Source organism: Mus caroli, chromosome 7, assembly GCF_900094665.2.
Source record: "Mus caroli chromosome 7, CAROLI_EIJ_v1.1, whole genome shotgun sequence".
Lineage (NCBI taxonomy): Eukaryota > Metazoa > Chordata > Mammalia > Rodentia > Muridae > Mus > Mus caroli.
Window position 1 is genome coordinate 110,467,641 of NC_034576.1, and position 20,017 is coordinate 110,487,657.

The 20,017-nt window shown below is 37.1% G+C and overlaps 1 protein-coding gene across 1 annotated transcript; it reads right to left on the reverse strand.

Moving 5' to 3' along the window:
- Positions 1–8,304: 8,304 nt before the first annotated feature.
- LOC110298719 (olfactory receptor 488) lies at positions 8,305–9,249 on the reverse strand. The gene has a single exon (XM_021168123.1). The coding sequence runs from the start codon at positions 9,247–9,249 to the stop codon at positions 8,305–8,307; it is 945 nt and encodes a 314-aa protein (XP_021023782.1).
- Between the last annotated feature and the right edge of the window lie 10,768 nt (positions 9,250–20,017).

A 20,017-nucleotide genomic window follows, 5' to 3' on the forward strand; every position in this document is an offset into this window, starting at 1 on the left:
TATATTATTTGTGACTATTGAGAAGGGTGTTGTTTCCCTAATTTCTTTCTCAGCCTGTTTATTCTTTGTGTAGAGAAAGGCCATTGACTTGTTTGAATTAATTTTATATCCAGATACGTCATTGAACCTGTTTATCAGGTTTAGGAGTTCTATGGAGGAGTTTTTGAGGTCACTTGTATATACTCATATCATCTGCAAAAAGTGATATTTTGACTTTTTTTTCCAATTTGTATCCCTTGGATCTCCTTTTGTTGTCGAATTGCTCTGGCTAGGACTTCAAGTACAATGTTGAATACGTAGGGAGAAAGTGGGCAGCCTAGTCTAGTCCCTGATTTTAGTGGGATTGCTTCCAGCTTTTCACCATTTACTTTGATATTGGCTACTGGTTTGCTGTAGATTGCTTTTATCATGTTTAGGTATGGGCTTTTTTTTCCCCTGATCTTTCGAAACTTATCATGAATGGGTTTTAGATCTTGTCAAATGCTTTCTCAGCATCTAATGAAATGATCATGTGCTTTTTGTCTTTGAGTTTGTTTATATAGTGGATTATGTTGATGGATTTCCATATATTGAATCATCCCTGCATCCTTGGGATGATGCCTACTTGTTCATGATGGATGATAGTTTTTTTTTGTGTTCTTGGATTCAGTTTGTTAGAATTTTATTGAGTATTTTTGCATTTATATTCAGAAGAATATTTGGTCTAAAATTCTCCTTATTTTTGTGGGGCCTTTGTGTGGTTTAGGTATCAGAGAAATTGTGCCTTCATAGAATGAATTGAGTAGAGTACATTCTATTTCTCTTTTGTGAAATAGTTTGAGGAGTATTAGAGTTATGTCCTCTTTGAAGTTCTGATAGAACTCTGTGCTAAACCCACCTGGTGTTGTGCTTCTTTTGGTTGGGAGACTATTAATCACTCTTTCTATTTCTTTAGGGGATATGGGACTGTTTAGATCATTAATCTGATCCTGATTTAACTTTGGTACCTGGTATCTGTCTAGAAACTTGTCCATTTCATCCAGGATTTCTAGTTTTGTTGAGTATAAACTTATGTAGTCGGATCTGATGATTTTTTTTATCTCCTCAGATTATATTGCTACAGATCCATTTTCATTTCTGAATTTGTTAATTAGGATACTGTACTTTTGCCCTCTAGTTAGTCAGGTTAAGGGTTTATCTATCTTGTTGATTTTCTCAAAGAACCAGCTCCTGGTTTTGTTGATTCTTTGTGTATTTCTTTTTTTTTTTTTTCCCCACTTGGTGGATTTCAGCCATGAGTTTGATTTTTTCCTGCTGTCTACTCCTCTTGGGTGAATTTGCTTCCTTTTGTTCTAGAGCTTTTAAGTGTGCTGTCAAGCTGCTAGTGTATGCTCTCTCCAGCTTCTTTTTGTAGGCACTCAGAGCTATTAATTTTCCTCTTAGAATGGCTTTCATTGTGTCCCATAATTTTTGGTATGTTGTGGCTTCATTTTCATTAAATTCTAAAAAGTCTTTAATTTCTTTCTTTATTTCTTCATTGACCAAGTTATCATTGAGTGTCTTTCAGCTTCCACATGGATGTGGAATTTCTATTATTTATGTTGTTATTGAAGATCAGCCTTTGTACATGGTGATCTAGTAGGGTGAATGGGAAAATTTCAATATTTTTCTATCTACTGAGTCCTGCTTGCTGACTAATTATATGGTCAATATTGGAGAAGGTACTCAGAGGTACTGAGAAGAAGGTATATCTGTTTGTTTTAGGATGAAATGTTTTCTCAATATCTGCTAAATCCATTTGTTTAGTAACTTCTGTTAGTTTCACTGTGTCCTTGTTTAGTTTCTGTTTTCAGGATCTGTCCATTGATGAGAGTGGGGTGTTGAATCTCCTACTATTATTGTGTGAGGTGTCATGTGTACTTTGAGTTTTAGCAAAGTTTCTTTAATGAATGTGGATGCTCTTGCATTTGGAGCATAGATGTTCAGAATTGAAAGTTCATCTTGTCAAATTTTACCTTTGAAGAAGTGTCCCTCCTTATCTTTTTTTGAGAACTTGGGTTGAAAGTTTATTTTATTTGATATTAGAATGGCTACTCCAGCTTGTTTCTCAGGACCATTTACTCGGAAAATTGTTTTTCTGCCTTTTACTCTAAGGTAGTGTCTGTCTTTGTCCCTGAGCTGGGTTTACTGTACGCAGCAAAAAGTTGGATCCTGTCTACATAACCACTCTGTTAGTCTATATCTTTTTTTTTTTTTTTTATGGCCATCAGTGGAAAGAGAGGCCCATTGGTCATGCAAACTTTATATGCCTTAGTACAGGGGAACGACAGGGCCAAGAAGTGGGAGTGGTTGGGTGGGGGAGTGGATGGGGGAGCGTGTGGGTGACTTCTGGGATAGCATTGGAAATGTAAGTGAAATAAATACCCAATAGTCTATATCTTTTTATTGGGGGGGTTGAGTCCATTGATATTAAGAGATAGGGAAAAGTTATTGTTGCTTCCTGATAGAGTTGGAATTCTATTCATATGGCTATCTTCTTTAGGTTTGTTGAAAGATAACTTTCTTGCTTATTCTCAAGCTTGCTTCCCCTCTGTGTTGGAGTTTATCCTTTATTATCCTTTGTAGGGCTGGATTTGTGGAAAGATATTGTGTAACTTTGGTTTTGTCATGGAATGCCTTGCTTTCTCTATCTATGGTAATTGAGAGTTTTTCTGGGTATAGTAGCCTGGCTGGTATTTGTGTACTCTTAGGGTCTGTATGACATCTGCCCAGGATCTTCTGGCTTTCTTAGTCTCTGGGGAGAAGTCAGGTTGATTCTGATAGGTCTGGCTTTATATGTTACCTGACCTTTTTCTCTTACTGCTTTTAATATTCTTTCTTTGTTTTGTGCATTTGGTGTTTTGATTTTTATGTGACAGTAGGAATTTTCTGGTCCAAATTATTTGAAGTTCTGCAGTCTTCTTGTATGTTCATGGACATCTCTTTCTTTAGCTTGGGGAAGTTTTCTTCTATAATTTGTTGAAGATATTTACTGACCTTTTAGTTGGAAATCCTCCTTCTCATCTATAATTATCCTTATGTTTGGTCTTCTCATTGTGTCCTAGATTTCCTGGATGCTTTGGGTTAGGATCTTTTTGCATTTTTCATTTTCTCTGATTGTTGTGTCCACTTATCTACTCTATCCTTCTCTCTGCCTTTCTCTGCCTCTGATACCCTCTTAACTCCCCTCCCCATGCCCTAAATAAACTCTATTCTGTAAGAATATGTTCTGGCTGGGTGTGGGGGAAGGAAGTGCCGCAGCAGACCCATGCCTAGGCATCCATTCTCGCTGAGGGACAGGCACACACTAGTATAGTATAGGATAGAGTTTATGGTCTTGCATTAGTTGGTTTATGTCATGTGCTCATCTTAATCAAGATGGTGGAAAAATTATACAGCTTGTACCATTTAACCTTACTAAAGATCACAACCAGCCACATTGTTCCTTCCATCATGATGTGCTCATCAACCAAATGGGGAGGTCCACATGGTAGCTACATTAAAAAATTATTTTTTATTAGTTATTTTTAAAAAATAAGAGTTGACTTCAAATGTCATATACTAATATAGTCCAAAAAGAGTTGAATCATCTATCTATCTATCTATCTATCTATCTATCTATCTATCTATCTATCTATCTGAAACCTTTCCGAATGAACTTACAAATCATGAAAGAGTTTTATAGCATAGCCTTATTAGATTTTATTTTGAGTGAAGAGAGTAAAGTAATCATAGTGATAAATGAATTTTAAAAGTAGAAAGAAAAGAACCTTGCTGGGTCCACCTGGGGCACAACCAGCAGAAGTGAGATACTCTCTATTCCCTAAGCTCTATCAGTGGACCTTCTGCTTCGCTTACTAAGGAAGCCTGAAGTACTCCATGAACATTCAGTTCCACCTGGATCATGGCCAGCAGAAATGAACAGTTTGTTGTTTCCTGAGATCTATTGTCAGTCCCAAGGCTCTCTTTGCTTTCTCTAGGAGTCTTGGGATATAAACATCCAGCCAACACCAGGGACAACCAGGTGGATAAAGACCAACATAAGAACACAATCAGCAAGATGTAGGGCAATATAGCACCACCAGAGCCCAACTATCTTATTATTGAAAAGCCTAGACCTCCTAACACAGCCAAAGACAAGAAAATGGCCTTTAATACAATTTTATAAAGATGATAGAGGCCTTTAAAGACGAAATGAATAAATCCCTTAAAGAAATGCAGAAAAATACAACCAAACAGGTGAAGAAAATTAATATCACTGTTCAAAAACTAAAAGTGGAAATATAAGCAATAAAGACAGCACAACCTGAGGGTATCTTGGAGGTGGAAAATCTAAGTAAGAGAACAGGAACTACAGATACAAACATCATCAACAGAATATAAGAGACGAAGACAGAATCTCAGGTATAGAAGGAGAAGAGAATGGGAAAAGGTGGGTGGGAGGGTGGGAATAGGAGAAGAGGAAGGAGTGGGGGTGTTATTTGGATATAAAGTGAATAAATAAATAAATAAATAAATAAATACAATGTAAAGTAGAAAAACCTTGATAAGAGACCTTTTAAAGTGTAGTGCAGAGTAAGTTTAGACGTAAGAGATTTAGAGATCATTTGTTTTCAGTGAAGCAGAAGATGTTACCATATGAGAGAATTTGAAGAAATAAGGCTATTGATCAAGCTGTATTGAGGTCAAGCCCAAGCCATTTGCAGTTAGAGAGCAAGGCTTTAATAAAATCCAAGGAGCAAAAAAGAGAGTGTCATATAAGGCTCAGGAGGGTGTAAAGAAAGAAGATAGAATCTCAGGGGGCCATAATTAGAGTCAGAGCAGCAGTTGTAAGGGGACAGTCAGAAAAGAGTCACAGTGGAGGCTCAAGAGCATGTAAAGAACCTGTGGGATATCTGGGACCTAGATGAGAGGAAACAGTATTGCAAACTAAAAATTCCACCTGAGGGTGATTCCACTTAAGGAAGCAACGGAGCAGGCAGTTCGAAAGAGGAGAACAAACTCCATGAGGTATTTGCAAACATGTCTCAGGGGAGTTGAGAAAGAGATTACAGTCCCAGAAGGATATATATTATATTCACACCAGATAAATGGAAATGAGAACGTGACCACTCCTAGGTGTGGTTGAGAATAAAATTTTATTATAGATATGATGGACAGGTAAGTCTGAAAGGGTCTAGACTGAACCAGGCCATTAGAGGAGAGAGAAAGAGAGAGAGACAGAGAGAGAGAGAGAGAGAGAGAGAGAGAGAGAGAGAGAGAGAGAGAGAGAGAGAGAGCATCAGAGTGCCAAGAGGGAAAATTTGGGGAAAGGAAGCTTAAAGGAGAGGATCTTTGTGATCCATTAGGCATCAGGTTAATTCAAAAAGAAGAACTTAAGCAGGTATTCCACGAAGGAGTTGGAGATGCAATTCAGGGGATCTGTCCTGAGGGAACAGATGAAGAGTTGAATATTTTCAGTCTGCCTAAATAATTTCCTAGCATGAGTGACCATTGAGTTAATGGTGAGTGTCTGTTAGAAGTGGGGACTGGAATGAAGTGCAAAGTAGTAGTAGGAGTGGTAGGAAGAGAAGATTATGGGATCCACAGTAAATGGGTACAAGTAGGCAGAGAAGGCTATAGAGGGTGTTGCAGAGCTAGGGATGAGACTCGGGGATTGAACTTGGAGGAGAAGAGAGAGTGATGAAGTTCTTCAGGTAGCTTCCCTGTTTCCGTGGCCTTACCAGCTAGTGTGTTCAAATCCATATTGCACAAAAAAGCCAAATTTAAACAATATCTACCTATAATTATCACCCTATTGAAGGTGATAAAAGGAAAATTTCAACCCAAAGGGCTTAACTACACTATGAAAAGATAGGGAAGGAATAAATAATCTCAGAACAGAAAACAAAAGAAGGACAGTATACAAACACACCTTCTATCACCATCACCATCACCACTGCCAATACCAACCACAACAATAAAATAAGAGGTATAAAACATCTTGGTCATTAATATCTTGTAATATCAATGGTATCAATTCTCCACTAAAACGGTACAGCCTAAGAGAATGGATTAAGACAAGATACATCCTCCTGCTGCATCCAAAAACATATTTTGACATCAAGGAGAGTCATTACCTCAGAGTAAGGGGCTGTTGAAAAGATATTACAAGCAAATGGACCTAGGAAGCAAGCTGCTATATCTGTATACACTGTAGTATCTGATATGATCAATTTCAAAGCAAGGTTATTGGAAGAAATAGGGAAGAACACTACATAGTTATCAAAGGAAAAATCAATCAAGATGACATTTCAATTCTTAACATCAATGTCCAAAACAGAAGGGCACCTAAGTTTGTAAAATAAACACTATGATAGCTTAAGTCACATATTGGCTCTCACACATTGAGAGCTGTAATCCTCTGTATACCAGTCTTGCTAACTTCTGGAACATATTAGCTAGCTGCCTCAAAACACAGAATCCCCTTCTCTGATGTCAGAATGTTTAGCTATTTTTGTTTGTTTGTTTTGTATATTACTCTCTGAGCATTAATAATCGTGAAATAAAACACAAACCATCAATAAGAAATGATAATTTACATATACATGAAGATTTTCTTTTTGAGATATTTGAAGATAATTTAGAAAGATAGGGAAGAAAGCCAGTTTAGAAAGGTAGAAGATATCAAAACCCAGTGGATCTATTTTAATTATGTCAAATTCTTTATGGAATAGTGTGTCCAAGATTGTAATTATTTTACAGGTAGATACCAGATTACCATTAAACAATTCATTACATCTAGATATTGAGTATTTATTGTATTATGTAACCAAGTAGATACTAAATAAATGTTGCTGAATTAAATAATTCTCATAAAATGATACTTTAATAGATAGTATATTTGAAACTAATCAACATTTTAATATTTAGAACGTGGTGGAGAAGAATAAATGGAAATATTATGAGTGGAAAAGATAGAGGTGGGGAGTGGTAAAGGGAGAGTGTTTGTAGCTTGTGTATGCTAGCAGTGAAATCCCTATTGAGAAAGTGATACTTGAGCTGGAAACTGAGATGGGATCATAAGTATGGAGAGTAAGCTAAAATGTGCAATAGAAAATAGGAAGTACACTGATCCTTATAATTTCAAGAAATAAAAGGAAGTCAGGATAATCAAAGGAGAGAATCATGGAAGAGATAAGAGTAATTGAATTATACTATCAAGTGATTGGAGGAACTAATATTTGTAAATAGTAATACCCTAATCTTGAACATATTTATGGCTATAGTATAGACAATTAATCTCATGAAAGTTACAAGCTAAAATAATCACCAGCCTGAGAAGAAGTGCCTACTCTTGTTAATAGTGTAACAAATGGCACGGGAGTGACCAAACTCTAAGTCAAGGTTTATGAAATGAAACCACACCTAACACCACTGTCAGGGCCAAAACCTAAGGTAGACATGTCACGGACCCTAGGGAAGAACCTGCCACCATTAGTTTGATGGATAGGCATAGTATCAAACCAATTTGCAATGACTTGTCATTGTACTCAGGATTAGTTCATCTTCCAAACATTATCAGAGCAAATTCTTTGTTCAGTACATAGTGATTAACATACAATTTACCACTGTGAAGAGAATTAGAGACTGAAATTCTCAGTTTTGAATGGAACATGTATATCACACACTCTTCTGTCCAAGATTAACAATCATTGTGATAGACTAGGTGGAAATACTAGAAAAGCTGGAGGTGATGAATGACTACAAGGAAATATTGCTTTCAGGACATAAAAGAACGACTCATGTGGGTATGACTCATGGTAGTTGCAACAATGTCTATAAGCACAAAGGCAGAAACAATACTAACATGGATAGAGGACCTGGGCACAGTGTCCAAACCTAGTTGAGGTTTTACAATGATTGATGTTTTCCAGAAGAATGGGAGTCAATTTTCTTTATGAGTGTGGTTCCATCAGGCTAATCATGCATCAATAAATACCTATAGACCTAAGAGTATACAGAAAGTCCAAATTAGAACATAGTGTTTGTTGTGTAGGAGTTGGAGCTATGGAGCTGAAGGAGTTAAGGATGAACATGTTCAAATATATTCTATTAGGTTCACTAAGGTACAGTTGAAAATATAAACAGGAGAATGCAATAAAATACAATAGCTATATACACTGGAAGAAACAGATTAGGGCCAAAGGAGAAATGCTAAGGCTTATAACCAAATCTGATATGATGCTCACATTGGTCTTGCAGGATTAAAATTATTATATTAAGTTTTACCAACAACTGATTACTCTATAACAATGTTTTCCTATAAAATTGTTTCTTCAGAGCACCCTTAATCTCATTATTCCTGAGGCTGTAGATGAGGGGATTCAACATTGGGATCACCACCATGTAGAACAGAGATACCACCTTGTTCTGGTCCCTGGAGTAGGTGGACTTTGGCATCACATAAATGAATATGATAGTTCCATAGTAGAGAGTGACTGCAGTGAGATGGGAGGTGCAGGTGGAGAAGGCCTTTTGACGACCCTCAGTGGAGCGCATCTTTAGGATGGTGATGAGGATATAGAAATAAGATATTACTATAACAATCAATGTGGTCATAGTGATTGAGCCAGCAGTAAATGAGATAACAACTCCAGAGACACTCGCATCAGAGCAGGAGAGTTCCATCATAGGAGATAAATCACAGAAAAAGTGATCGACTTTATTTGGTCCACAGAAGAGAAAAAAAACAAAGGAAAGGATGTAGCAAGAAGCATTAAGAAACGCACCTATATAAGATCCCACAACCAACTGGATACATAATCGTGTGGACAATTTGGTAGAATAAAGCAGTGGGTTGCAGATAGCCATGAAGCGATCATAAGCCATGACAGCCAGAAGGAAGCATTCAAGTGTCCCAAAGAGAGCAGCTGAGCTGAGCTGGATGCCACATCCAAGGTAGGAGATTGTGCTTCTCTCCGCCAGGAAGTTGACAAGCATACTGGGAGTGACAGAAGATGAAATGCCTATGTCAACAGTAGCTAAGTGGCTGAGAAAAAAGTACATGGGGTGATGGAGCTGGGAAGAGACTCTGATGAGAAGGATGGTGCTGAGGTTTCCAAACACAGTCACCAGGTAGATGCACAGGATAATGGTGAAGAGGACGACTTTAAGGACTGGGTCATCAGTTAATCCCAGTAAAATGAACTCTGTCACTGCAGTGTGGTTCCCATTGTCCAGGAAAGCCATGGGATAATGTAGCTGCTGCTAGATCAAGGCTGTGATGGAGACAGTACAAAGGGACTTATAAATAGGTCACTTTATTTCATATAATATACCCATGAAAGGCATTAAAAGTAATCATAATATCCAAAATTTGGATCAACTATGGATATTATACTCAAGTTTTCATTGTTTATACATTTCTATACAATAAGTTCTTCAAATTATTCAATCAGAAAAGCTAGAAATGTGGTGTAAATAATAAATAACTTTTATTTACAATTTATAATTAAACATATGAAATTGTTATTATAATTAAATATATAAAAGCATGCTATGTTAGGGTAAGATGGGTTGTCAGTTAAATATTCTTTCTCCAAAGCCTGACCTCTGACATTCAGAGTTTGATTCCTGGAAATCAGAAGGTAGGAGAAGAGAGCTAATTCCTGGATGTTGTCCTTTGACACTCATACATATGCGTTTACCTGCATCGCTCTCTTCAGACACATAAATAAATGAATGAATATAAAATTATATGAGCCCTTTCAAAATAATAATTTATTTATTATAACAAACAAATAAAATGTAAAATAGTAGAATTATGTCATGAAGACTTAAATTATTGCTAAATATATTCAACCACCATCACAAGATTTTAAAAATTATATTTATTTATAATTTATATTTTTATTTCCACAAAATATCAGCTAATTGTTTTTCTTTTGTAGTTGTTATTTTGTTTTTTCTTTTTTCAGGATAGGGTTTTCCTTTGTAATCCTGGCTGTCCTGCTATGTAGGCCAGGTTGACCTTGAACACACACACACACATATACAAACATACACTCACATATATAATATCCATTTATACATCTAATATATGTATATATATATATATATACATACATACATACATACATACGTACACACACACACATGCTTATATGAAGTAAATTACTGTGGAATTCTGAGGTTGATCTTGGGAGAAGTATACTGACTATATTTGCAGAAGAACTGTGTTTAAATCTCAAGATCCACACGGTTTTTCACAGCACTCTGTTTTTTCGGTTATTAGAACCCAATGCCCTTTTCTGGTCTTCACAAAAACTAGGTATGCAAATGGCATATGTATGTACAGCAGAATGCACTCATATATATATTAAATAAAAATAATAAAATTTAAAATAATATTAGATATGAACATCAGGTGGTTGAACTCAGTCTACTGCTCTTAGTAAGTACACTGTAGGCGAACAATGACAATGCTGTTCAAAGCATACACAAATCAGGGAAAGAAAAAAGAATAATACTTCAGTTTCCCCATGTTTAGAACATAGAAAGGTGTTCTGTTGGTTATATTGATCACAAAGTTAGTAAAAGTAAATAAGGATTGCATTAAATTTACAAGTTGAATTTACTATTGTAAACTCATTAGATATTTTAAATTCTTCTAAATAGATAATTGTTCTTTAAAGTATTTTGAAATATCAATTTTATCATCTTATGAATTATAAATATTTAACACATTATTAGTAATTATTGATTTAGACACAGCAGCTCCTTACCTAGTATGTCAGTGCTTTCTAACTGGAGTATAATGAAATGAATTCAACAGAGAACATTGTTCAATATCCAACCTTAGACGTTAAGAGATTTACCAAGGCTTACCCAACAAGTGGAAGATTTACTATCATCCCTCACATTCTACACTTACATCCTCACTTGTCTACAGTGATGCCTGTAAGGGTGGTACATTCAGTCCATATATAAAGTAGGTCTTTGCACAGGATATCCCCTGACAGTAAGCCACCAAAGAATTTCAAAACTAGTGAACTTGTTAGTCTGTTGATGAATGCTACATGCACACAGCTATGAAGCTCTTACTTATGGATGGATATATAAGGAATCTATGAAAACTTTGTCTTATTCCTGATCATTCTGAACAATTTACTAATGAAATAAAAGGTGGTTATATGAAAGGTTTTTTCTCCCTTCTGTTATATAACTGCATAGTTCCTTCTGACGTGTTTCAACACCATGGTTTATAAATATACTACATGTCAAGAAAAAAAAATATCTCCATTTACCAACAGAGTCAAAACCTTACCTCTTGAAATAAAAAGTCATTTCAAATTAAGAAGTTAAAAGATACTGTGGTTTTATAGCTGCAAAGCTGTTTCCCACTGTCATTGTCACTGAGGATAAGTCCCTGCAGAAGCTCTGGATTCCAATGTGAATTCAAATCATCAGGGATCATTACCTATTTCCCAGTGATTACTGAGCAGTTCATTTAACACAAGCACAATTAATTTTCAAGAAATCCAGCAATCTCTTGTTTTTCAATTTCTGTAAATAACAAGTTTTCAAGTATGTCCCATAATTAAAATCCATAAATAAATTCCTGCCAATTTTTATTTGTTTCAGGCTAGGTCAAGTTAGGAAATATTGAACTGGACTACATTGGCTTCTTTCATTCAATGTGCATAAATTTTTGTTTTACTCTTTTAGTGGTTGTTGATGTAACATACTCTATTAGGTATTTTGGTGAGTATAGGCAGGAATGAGATGCTTAGTTAAATAACAGTTATTATAAATACTCACATTTTTACACTTGATCTTAGCCAAAAGGCTGAGAAGCGATTAGGTATTCACATTTTTATAGGCAAGAATATAAAATACTATTGTTAAATAGAAAATAATGAGTAGAAAGAGACATGGAAGATGTCCAGGTTAAAAAAAAACAGAACATTTCCTAGTTCACACCTCAAACAAGAGACAGTTGGTGTTAGCTCTTATGATATAGTGTAGAACAGAAAGCACGGTTGACCTGAAGAGGCAGCTCAATTATCTTGCTAATATTGATTCCATTAAGTTCTACATTGTATTAGTTCCTTTAATCTTCATTGTTGATACAGTTTCCATTTTCATGCTACATTTGTCTATTTAATATTTTGACTTTTCATTTTATCACAGATAGTCTTCAACAATATCGCATATGAATTGACTCTGCAACATCAAGAGACGTGACATACAGCATGCATTCAAGTCTGATGCCCAATGTTCCTCATCTCTTACGTGGCAGAATGATGACCTTCAGTGATGAGCTTATCTAGAAGGAATAAAGGAGAGGGATGCAATTAGGTGTTTGTAAAAACTTGTACAACCTTTTCATCATTAATTGTACTGCACAGGAAATGTAAGTAAACGTAAGTAGATAACACATATTTATATTAGCATAAGTTTCTATGTTTATGGTCCTGATGAACTTCAGTAGAAATTTAATTGACAGATCATGTACTCAAGGAGATTTGTCCCATATGACACATTCTGATTTATACAGCCTTGCTTTACCCTGGCTAGTTGTTTGGCATTTGTATTTATTATTGAGGATGAGATACTGGTAGGTAGTGATTTTCCTTTCTCTTGCAATTGATTATTTCTGGGCTAGGGCAGATAAATTTTCTCTAGAGGAGTGATAGTGGATATGTCAACCATACATCATGGCAGGATACATCTGCAGAAGTTTCTGATAGAAATAGAGACAGAGAGGACATGAAATCGTTTTGTTCTGGGGAAAGCAGGCAAAAGAACATGATCAATATATAATGGATGTGTATTTTAAATTAGTAGTAAAAAGAGGAGAAAAAGTAAAATATTTTAAAAATATAATAGAAGGCAAGAAGAAGTATAAAACAAAAAGGAGGAAAATATAAAATATAACAAATACTTTTAAAATGTGTAAACAAGTTAGTGTGCAAATATGAACTAAGTTAAATGGGAGAAGAAAGGTGCTGGAGGGAGAGTCAGCTGAAGTATAGTAGGTACAGGGGAAAATTGACCCCAAGAGAGCTGCCTAGCAGGCTACAGGACATCAAAGATGAAATACAGACTTAGTAAGTATTAACTCAGGAATATTGGAGGGGAGTGTGTGCTAGTGCTAACCATGAGGAGTTTGAAAGTGGCTCAGCAATTGCTCTATTTAAGGCATCTTTTTGTTGTTTTTTTAAATATACATTTCAAATGTGATCCCCTTTCCAGGTTTCCCCTCCCCAAACCTATATGCTATCTGCTTCTATAAGGGTCCTTCCTCACTCACCCACCTACTCCTGCTTTACTACCCTAGCATTCCTCTACTTTGGGTCATCAAACCTACATAGAACTAAGGGCCTCTCCTCCCATTGATGCCAGATATGGCAATACTCTGCTACATAGGCAGCTGGAGCCAAGGGTCCCTCTATATGTACTTTTTGATTGGTGTTTGAATCCCTGGGAGCTCTGGGGGTTCTGGTTAGTTTATATTGTTCTTCCTATGGGGTTGCAATCCTCTTCGGCTCCTTCAACCCTTCCTCTAACTCCAACACTGAGGTCCTCGTGCTCAACCCCATAGATGGTTGGCTGTGAGAATCTGCATCTGTATTGGTCAGGCTCTTGCAGGAGCCTCCTCTCATGGGACAGCTGTAACAGGCTCTTGTCAACAAGCACTTTGGAATCAGAAGTAGTGTCTGGGTTTCATATCAGCAGATGGGATGGTGGGGCAGTCTCTGGATGGCCTTTCCTTCAGTTTCTGCTCCATTCTTTGTCTTTGCATTTCCTTTAGACAGGAACAATTCTGATTTAATATTTTTGAGATGGATGGCCCCATCCCTTAGAAAGGGCTGTGACTAACATCTGGATTTGGTCTCTACAGAATCTCTCTCCTCTTTGTTGTGTATTTAGGCTAATGTCATTCCCATTGGGTTCTGGGAAACTCTTGCTTCCCTGGTATCTGGGACTTTTTAGTGCCCACCCCCTAGTTACCCATCCTGCACTGCTACACACCTCCATTTAATTTCCTGACCCTCTGTACTTCACCTTGTCTGCTCCCACACCTGATCCTGAGCCCCCTTTTCCCTTCCACTCCTCTCTCCCTCCAGGTTTGCTCCCTCTTTCTACTTCCTGTGATTATTTTGGTCCCCCTTCTCAGTAGAACTGAAGCTTCCACACTATGTTCTTCCCTCTACTTGACTTTCATGTGGTCTTGGAGTTGGATTATGAGATTACTGAGCTTTTTGCCTATTTATCCACTTATTAATGAGACCATACCATGTGTGCTCTTTTGTGACTGTGTTATCTTACTCAGGATGATATTTCTTAGTTCCATCCAACTATTTACCAGAGAATTTCATGAAGTCATTGTTTTTAAAACCTGACTAGTACTTCATTGTGTATATATAGCACATTTTCTGTATCCATTCCTCTGCTGAGGAACATCTGGGTTGTTTCCCACTGCTGGCTATTATAAATATGGCTGCTATGAACATAGTGGAGCATATGTCCTTATTACATGTTGGAGCACCTTCTGGGTATATGCCCTAGAGTGGCATAGCTGGGTCCTCAGGTAGTACTATGTACAATTTTCTGAGGAACCACCTGACTGATTTCCAAAGTGGTTGTACCAGGTTGCAATCCCACCAGCAATGGAGGAGTGTTCCTCTTTCTCCACATCCTTGCCAGCATCTGCTGTCGCCTGTGTTTTTTGATCTTAGCCATTATGTCTTGTATGAGGTAGAATCTCAGGGTTGTTTTGATTTGCATTTCCCTGATGACTAAGGATGTTGAACTTTTCTTTAGGTGCTTCTTGGCAATTCAAGACTCCTCAGTTGAGAATTTTTGTTTAGCTCTATACCCCATTTTAATAGGGTTATTCGGTTCTCTGGAGTCTAACTTCTTAAGTTCTTTGTATATATTGGATATTTGCCCTCTAATATATGTAGGATTGGTAAATATCTTTTCCCAATCGGTGGGTTGCCATTTTTCCTGTTGACAGTGTTCTTTGCCTTACAGAAGGTTTTCAATTTTATGAAATCTCATTTATAGTTGGTGTTAGAACCCAAGCCATTGATGTTCTGTTTAGGAAATTTTCTCCCATACAGATGTGTTCAAGGCTCTTTCCCATATTCTGTTTTCTTTGGTTTAGTGTATCTGGTCTTATGTGGAGGTCCTAGATCCACTTGGACTCAAGCTTTGTACAAGAAGATAAGAAAGGATCAATTTGCATTCTTCTACATGCTGACTGCTACTTGAGCCAGTACCATTTGTTAAATACATGTCCTTTTTTCCACTGGATAGTTTAAAAATCAGGCTATGTGTGTGTGTGTGTGTGTGTGTGTGTGTGTGTGTGTGTGTGTGTGTGTATGTCTGTATGTGCATGTGTGTATATCTTTCATTAGTGAATCCAAAATATCTGACAGGTATAGAGGATTAGCACACGTACTTGAAAGTTTAAAGTGGGTTAAAAGTTTACTACAACACTTCAGTGATCTTGGAATTTCACCAATGAGTGACAGATAAATGGCTCAAAACTATGGTATAGTTGTTGGCTTTTAGCTTAAATAATAATGGTTCAGACCATCAAGCATGGTTGTGCACTTTGCTGTCTGAATTAAGAATTCTGCATTCTCATCTTTTAATCTTGTTAGTATCTGGCCCTTCATTTTTCCTTTTCCCTTTTCCTTTCTCCATGACTATCTTCCTGAGATGTTGATCACTGTGAGCCTGTGTAAGATGTATTAGCTAGGGTTTTACTGCTCTGAATAGACACCATGACCAAGGCAAGTATTATAAATTCCAACATTCAATTGGGGATGGATTACAGTCCATTATCCTCAATTTAGGAACATGGCAGCATCCAGGTTGGCATGGTGCAGAAGGAGATAAGAGTTCTACAGCTTCATCTGAAGGCTAGTAGCAGAATACTGATTTCCAGGAAGCTAGGATGTAGATCTTAATGCCCATACCCACAGTGATACAGCTATTCCAACAAGGCCTCACCTACTCCAACAGGGCCACACCTTCTACTGTCACTTCCTGAGACCAGCATATACAAACCATTCTTTGTCATATACACTCTCTGGACCCCATAGTTTTGTTCTATGGGGGCCATACATAAATATAGCATAATGCTAAATATATTTAGTCCAACTTCTAAAGCTCCCATAGTCTATAGCAGTCTAAATAATGGTAAAAGTCCAAAGTTCAAAATCTCTTCAGAGGTTCATCCAGTCACTTAACTGTAACCCCTAAAGCAAGACAGGAAACCAGCTGGGTAAACTCCAAACTCTGCATCTCTTGGTCTAGGTTTGCACAGTTCACATTATTCACAGCAATAAACTCTTCCATATTCCTACTAGGATGGTCCATTAAGCCCCATTTAAAGCATCCTGCCACTTTCCAAATACAATGTACTAAAATACACATTCTTCTAAACAATAGCATGGACAGGCCTATCACAGCAGTACCCCAGTCCTTGGTACTAACTTCTGTCTTAGTTCGGGTTTTACAGCTGTGAACAGACACTGTGACCAAGGCAAGTCTTATAAATGGCAATACTTAATTGTGGCTGGCTTACAGGTTCAGAGGTTCAGTCCATTATCCGTAAGTTAGAAACATGGCAGCATCCAGGCAGGCATGGTGCTGGAGGAGCTGAGAGTTCTACATATTTATCTGAAAGCTGCTAGAAGAATACTGGCTTCCAGGCAGCTTGGATGAGGGCTTTAAATCCACAGTGACACATCTACTCTAGCAGGGCCACAACTTCTAATAGTGCCACTCCCCAGGCTAAGCATATGCATCTATCACAGAAGATTAATCTCTGACTTGTGGTTGTACAATGTTCTCAGGGCCCCAAGAGCATATTCTTTTTCAGTAATAGGTTGCCTATCAAGATGATGCCTGGCCACATTTTCTGAGTCATATAAAATGATAAATGAGATCTATCTCCACTGGTAAAGTATTTGCCAGAAAAGAAAATGGTCTTTGAAAACCAGCAACTGGATTTGAGATCTGTGAGGGCCATAGACTTGACTTGCTGATGGAACCATCAGATCTTTTCACCAGTTGCCTCACTTATCTGTTAAAGAAATTCCTGCTCCCTGCATCATATTTTGGGTATCTTGACGCTGGAGCGGTGTTCTGATGGGCTCATTTCTTTTAGCTCTATCACCTGTGTTTTTAAAATTTTTGCTTTTATTTTGATATTATAATACAATTACATAATTTCTCCTTCCCTCCTGTCCTTCAAATTTCCCTACATAACATTACTTGCAGGCCCTTCCCGTTTCCATGATTATTTCCAATTCTTTGCTTCATTTTCATTACATGTTGATATATACTTAACACGATATATACATATATGTGTATACATATAAAATATATGATTTCTATATGCTCAATTATAAAAACTGCCTGCTCAGTCTGTTTAATTACTTGTATGTATATTTTTAGGACTGACAATTTGGATGAGCTCTTCCCTAGGGAAGACCATTTCTTTCACTCTTAGATTTTTGTAGCTTGTCGAAGGAACAGAAAGCCCCCATTGCCAGGGCAGTAGCCACTGTATGGTCACTGAGCCATGGAGGCAACTTCTGCATAAAGGGCCAAACTGAAGCCTGTCTGAGAGCCTAGTGATTGGTGACACCAACAATGACAGTTAATCAGGAATTGTCATATGTAGGACACACTTGCTTGGAACTAATGGGATATGGGTGGAGGGTATAAAGGGTGCTCTCTAAGAATTAATAAAGAAGCTTGTTGCCACATTCTCCCCTCCTCCTGGAGTCTGCACTGTTGATTTTTTAAAACATTGTTGAGACTATAGTAACTTTTGAAGTAGGACTAAATAACATTTTACGTTATGTTATGACTATAAGCCTATGGTGATGAGAGAGTGAAATGTGGTGATTGAATAGGTATGGCCCTCATAAAGTCATTTTGAATGTTTAAATGTTTGGCCCATAGGGATTGGCACTATTATAAGGTGTGGCCTTGTTATAGTAGGCATTGCCTTGTTCGAGGAAGTGTGTCACTGTAGGGGCAGGCTTTGAGGTCTCATACATGCTCAACCTATGCCCAATATAGAAGACATTTCCTCCTTTACTACCTTCATATTTCAGCTCATTTTCTAGGACCATGTTGATATTGGATGGATCCTCTGAAACTATTTCCTTTATTGAATTGCTTTGGTCATAGTGTCTCTTCACAGCAATAAAACTCTAACTAAGACAACACTCAAAATAAAAATGCTATAAAGTGGATCTTTAAAATAACAAGCTAATGGTTTATGTCATGTATACCAGTCATCTAAGGGTCTATCAATTGTCAGAGACAAAGATTTTATGTGATCGAAGCCTGTGAGTCTCCACAGTTCTTGGTAGTTCTGACCAACAAATTGTAGTCATGCCAGAACTATGCTCACATCAGCTCATATGCTGTGATATATGTAATAATTTCCTTTTAAAATATTTTCATTAATTAATTTAGAATTTCATACAATGTATTTTGATTAATTCACACCAATTATTTCTTCCCATATAAATTTATCAGTAAAGGCCAGCCCTCTGCCCTGTAGAATGATAGGAAATATATTGGAGTTCATACATTCAACAATATTTGCTATTGCAGAAGCAATTCATGAAAGATATGATGTCTGTCTTACAAATGAAAAGGAGACAAGATTTAAACACATGTGAAGATAGAAATTGTATCATTTAAAAATATGATGCCTCAGGGAAGGATGTGCTGGGGTGGGGAAGTGGGAGTGGATGGGTGGGGGATCACCCTTTCAGAGCCAAGGGGAGGCAGGATGGTGTGAAAAACTCTGGGAGGGGGACCGGAAAGAGGATCAACATTTCATATGTAAATAAATAAAATAAGTTAATAAAATATTATCAATCTGCCAAAAAAAAGAATATGAAAGGAATTAAAAAAGAGAAAAATGCAGGAAAGAGTAAGAGGTGATATGGTAAAGACAAGATACTTCAAAGAAATGTTGTAAAACCAAAACTTGATATTATAAATTTTCACCAACAAGTTTTTGTTATTAGCCGGGCATGGTGGCACACTCCTTTAATCCCAGCACTCGGGAGGCAGAGACAAGGCCGATTTCTGAGTTCAAGGCCAGTCTGGTCTACAAAGTGAGTTCCAGGACAGCCAGAGCTATACAGAGAAACCCTGTCTCAAAAAACAAACAAACAAACAAAGTTTTTGTTATTGATGACTCAAGACTGACAATTATTTTTCATACACCGCAGCTTGGTCATGTTTACCTCCACCTAGTCCTCCAAAAGACAACCCAATCTTTTTACTGTAGCTACTTTCACTCCTCTCTTTTACCTCCCCAACACATCTGTCTGTCGTTTTCTTTTTGTCTTTTTTTCCCCAAAGTGCCAGTTAAAACTTGCCTACTGATCCAATAGTGGCATGACTGTTATGAGTGCAACAAATTGCCCTTTTATAGGATTTCGGGCTCATTCCACTGGTGTAAACACACATCCTAGTACTATGATCAGGAAAGGACCCATAGGTGAAGGGGCCATAGAAGAAAGTAGGGATAGAAATCATATTGTCTATTTAAATATATATGACATGACTCCCAAATTGTTACTTAAACAATTGTGTATAGTAACAAAGATTACTACTGTAAGTGGTTTTGATTGTTTGTTTGAGCAGTATACTGCAGAGGCTAATAATGGTCAAGTTCCTGAGAAGAAGTGAATGTTGCTGTATCTTAGAAGGTCATCCTTCAATATCACTCCCTTTGAGCCTCAGTGATGATTTTGTAAGGGTCATGGAAAAAATGTAAAAATTGGAGGGAGAGATACTGTGTTGTATAGTTATTTTCTCCAAATTGAGCCATTCTGTTTAGGAGGAACAAAGGCTAGTAAGAGTCATAAAATAACACAATGTTGCAAAGTCTGTGATATAAACAAAACTTATAAGACCCAGAAAGTTTGAGAAAGAAAAATAAGGCCCTGAGGCAAAT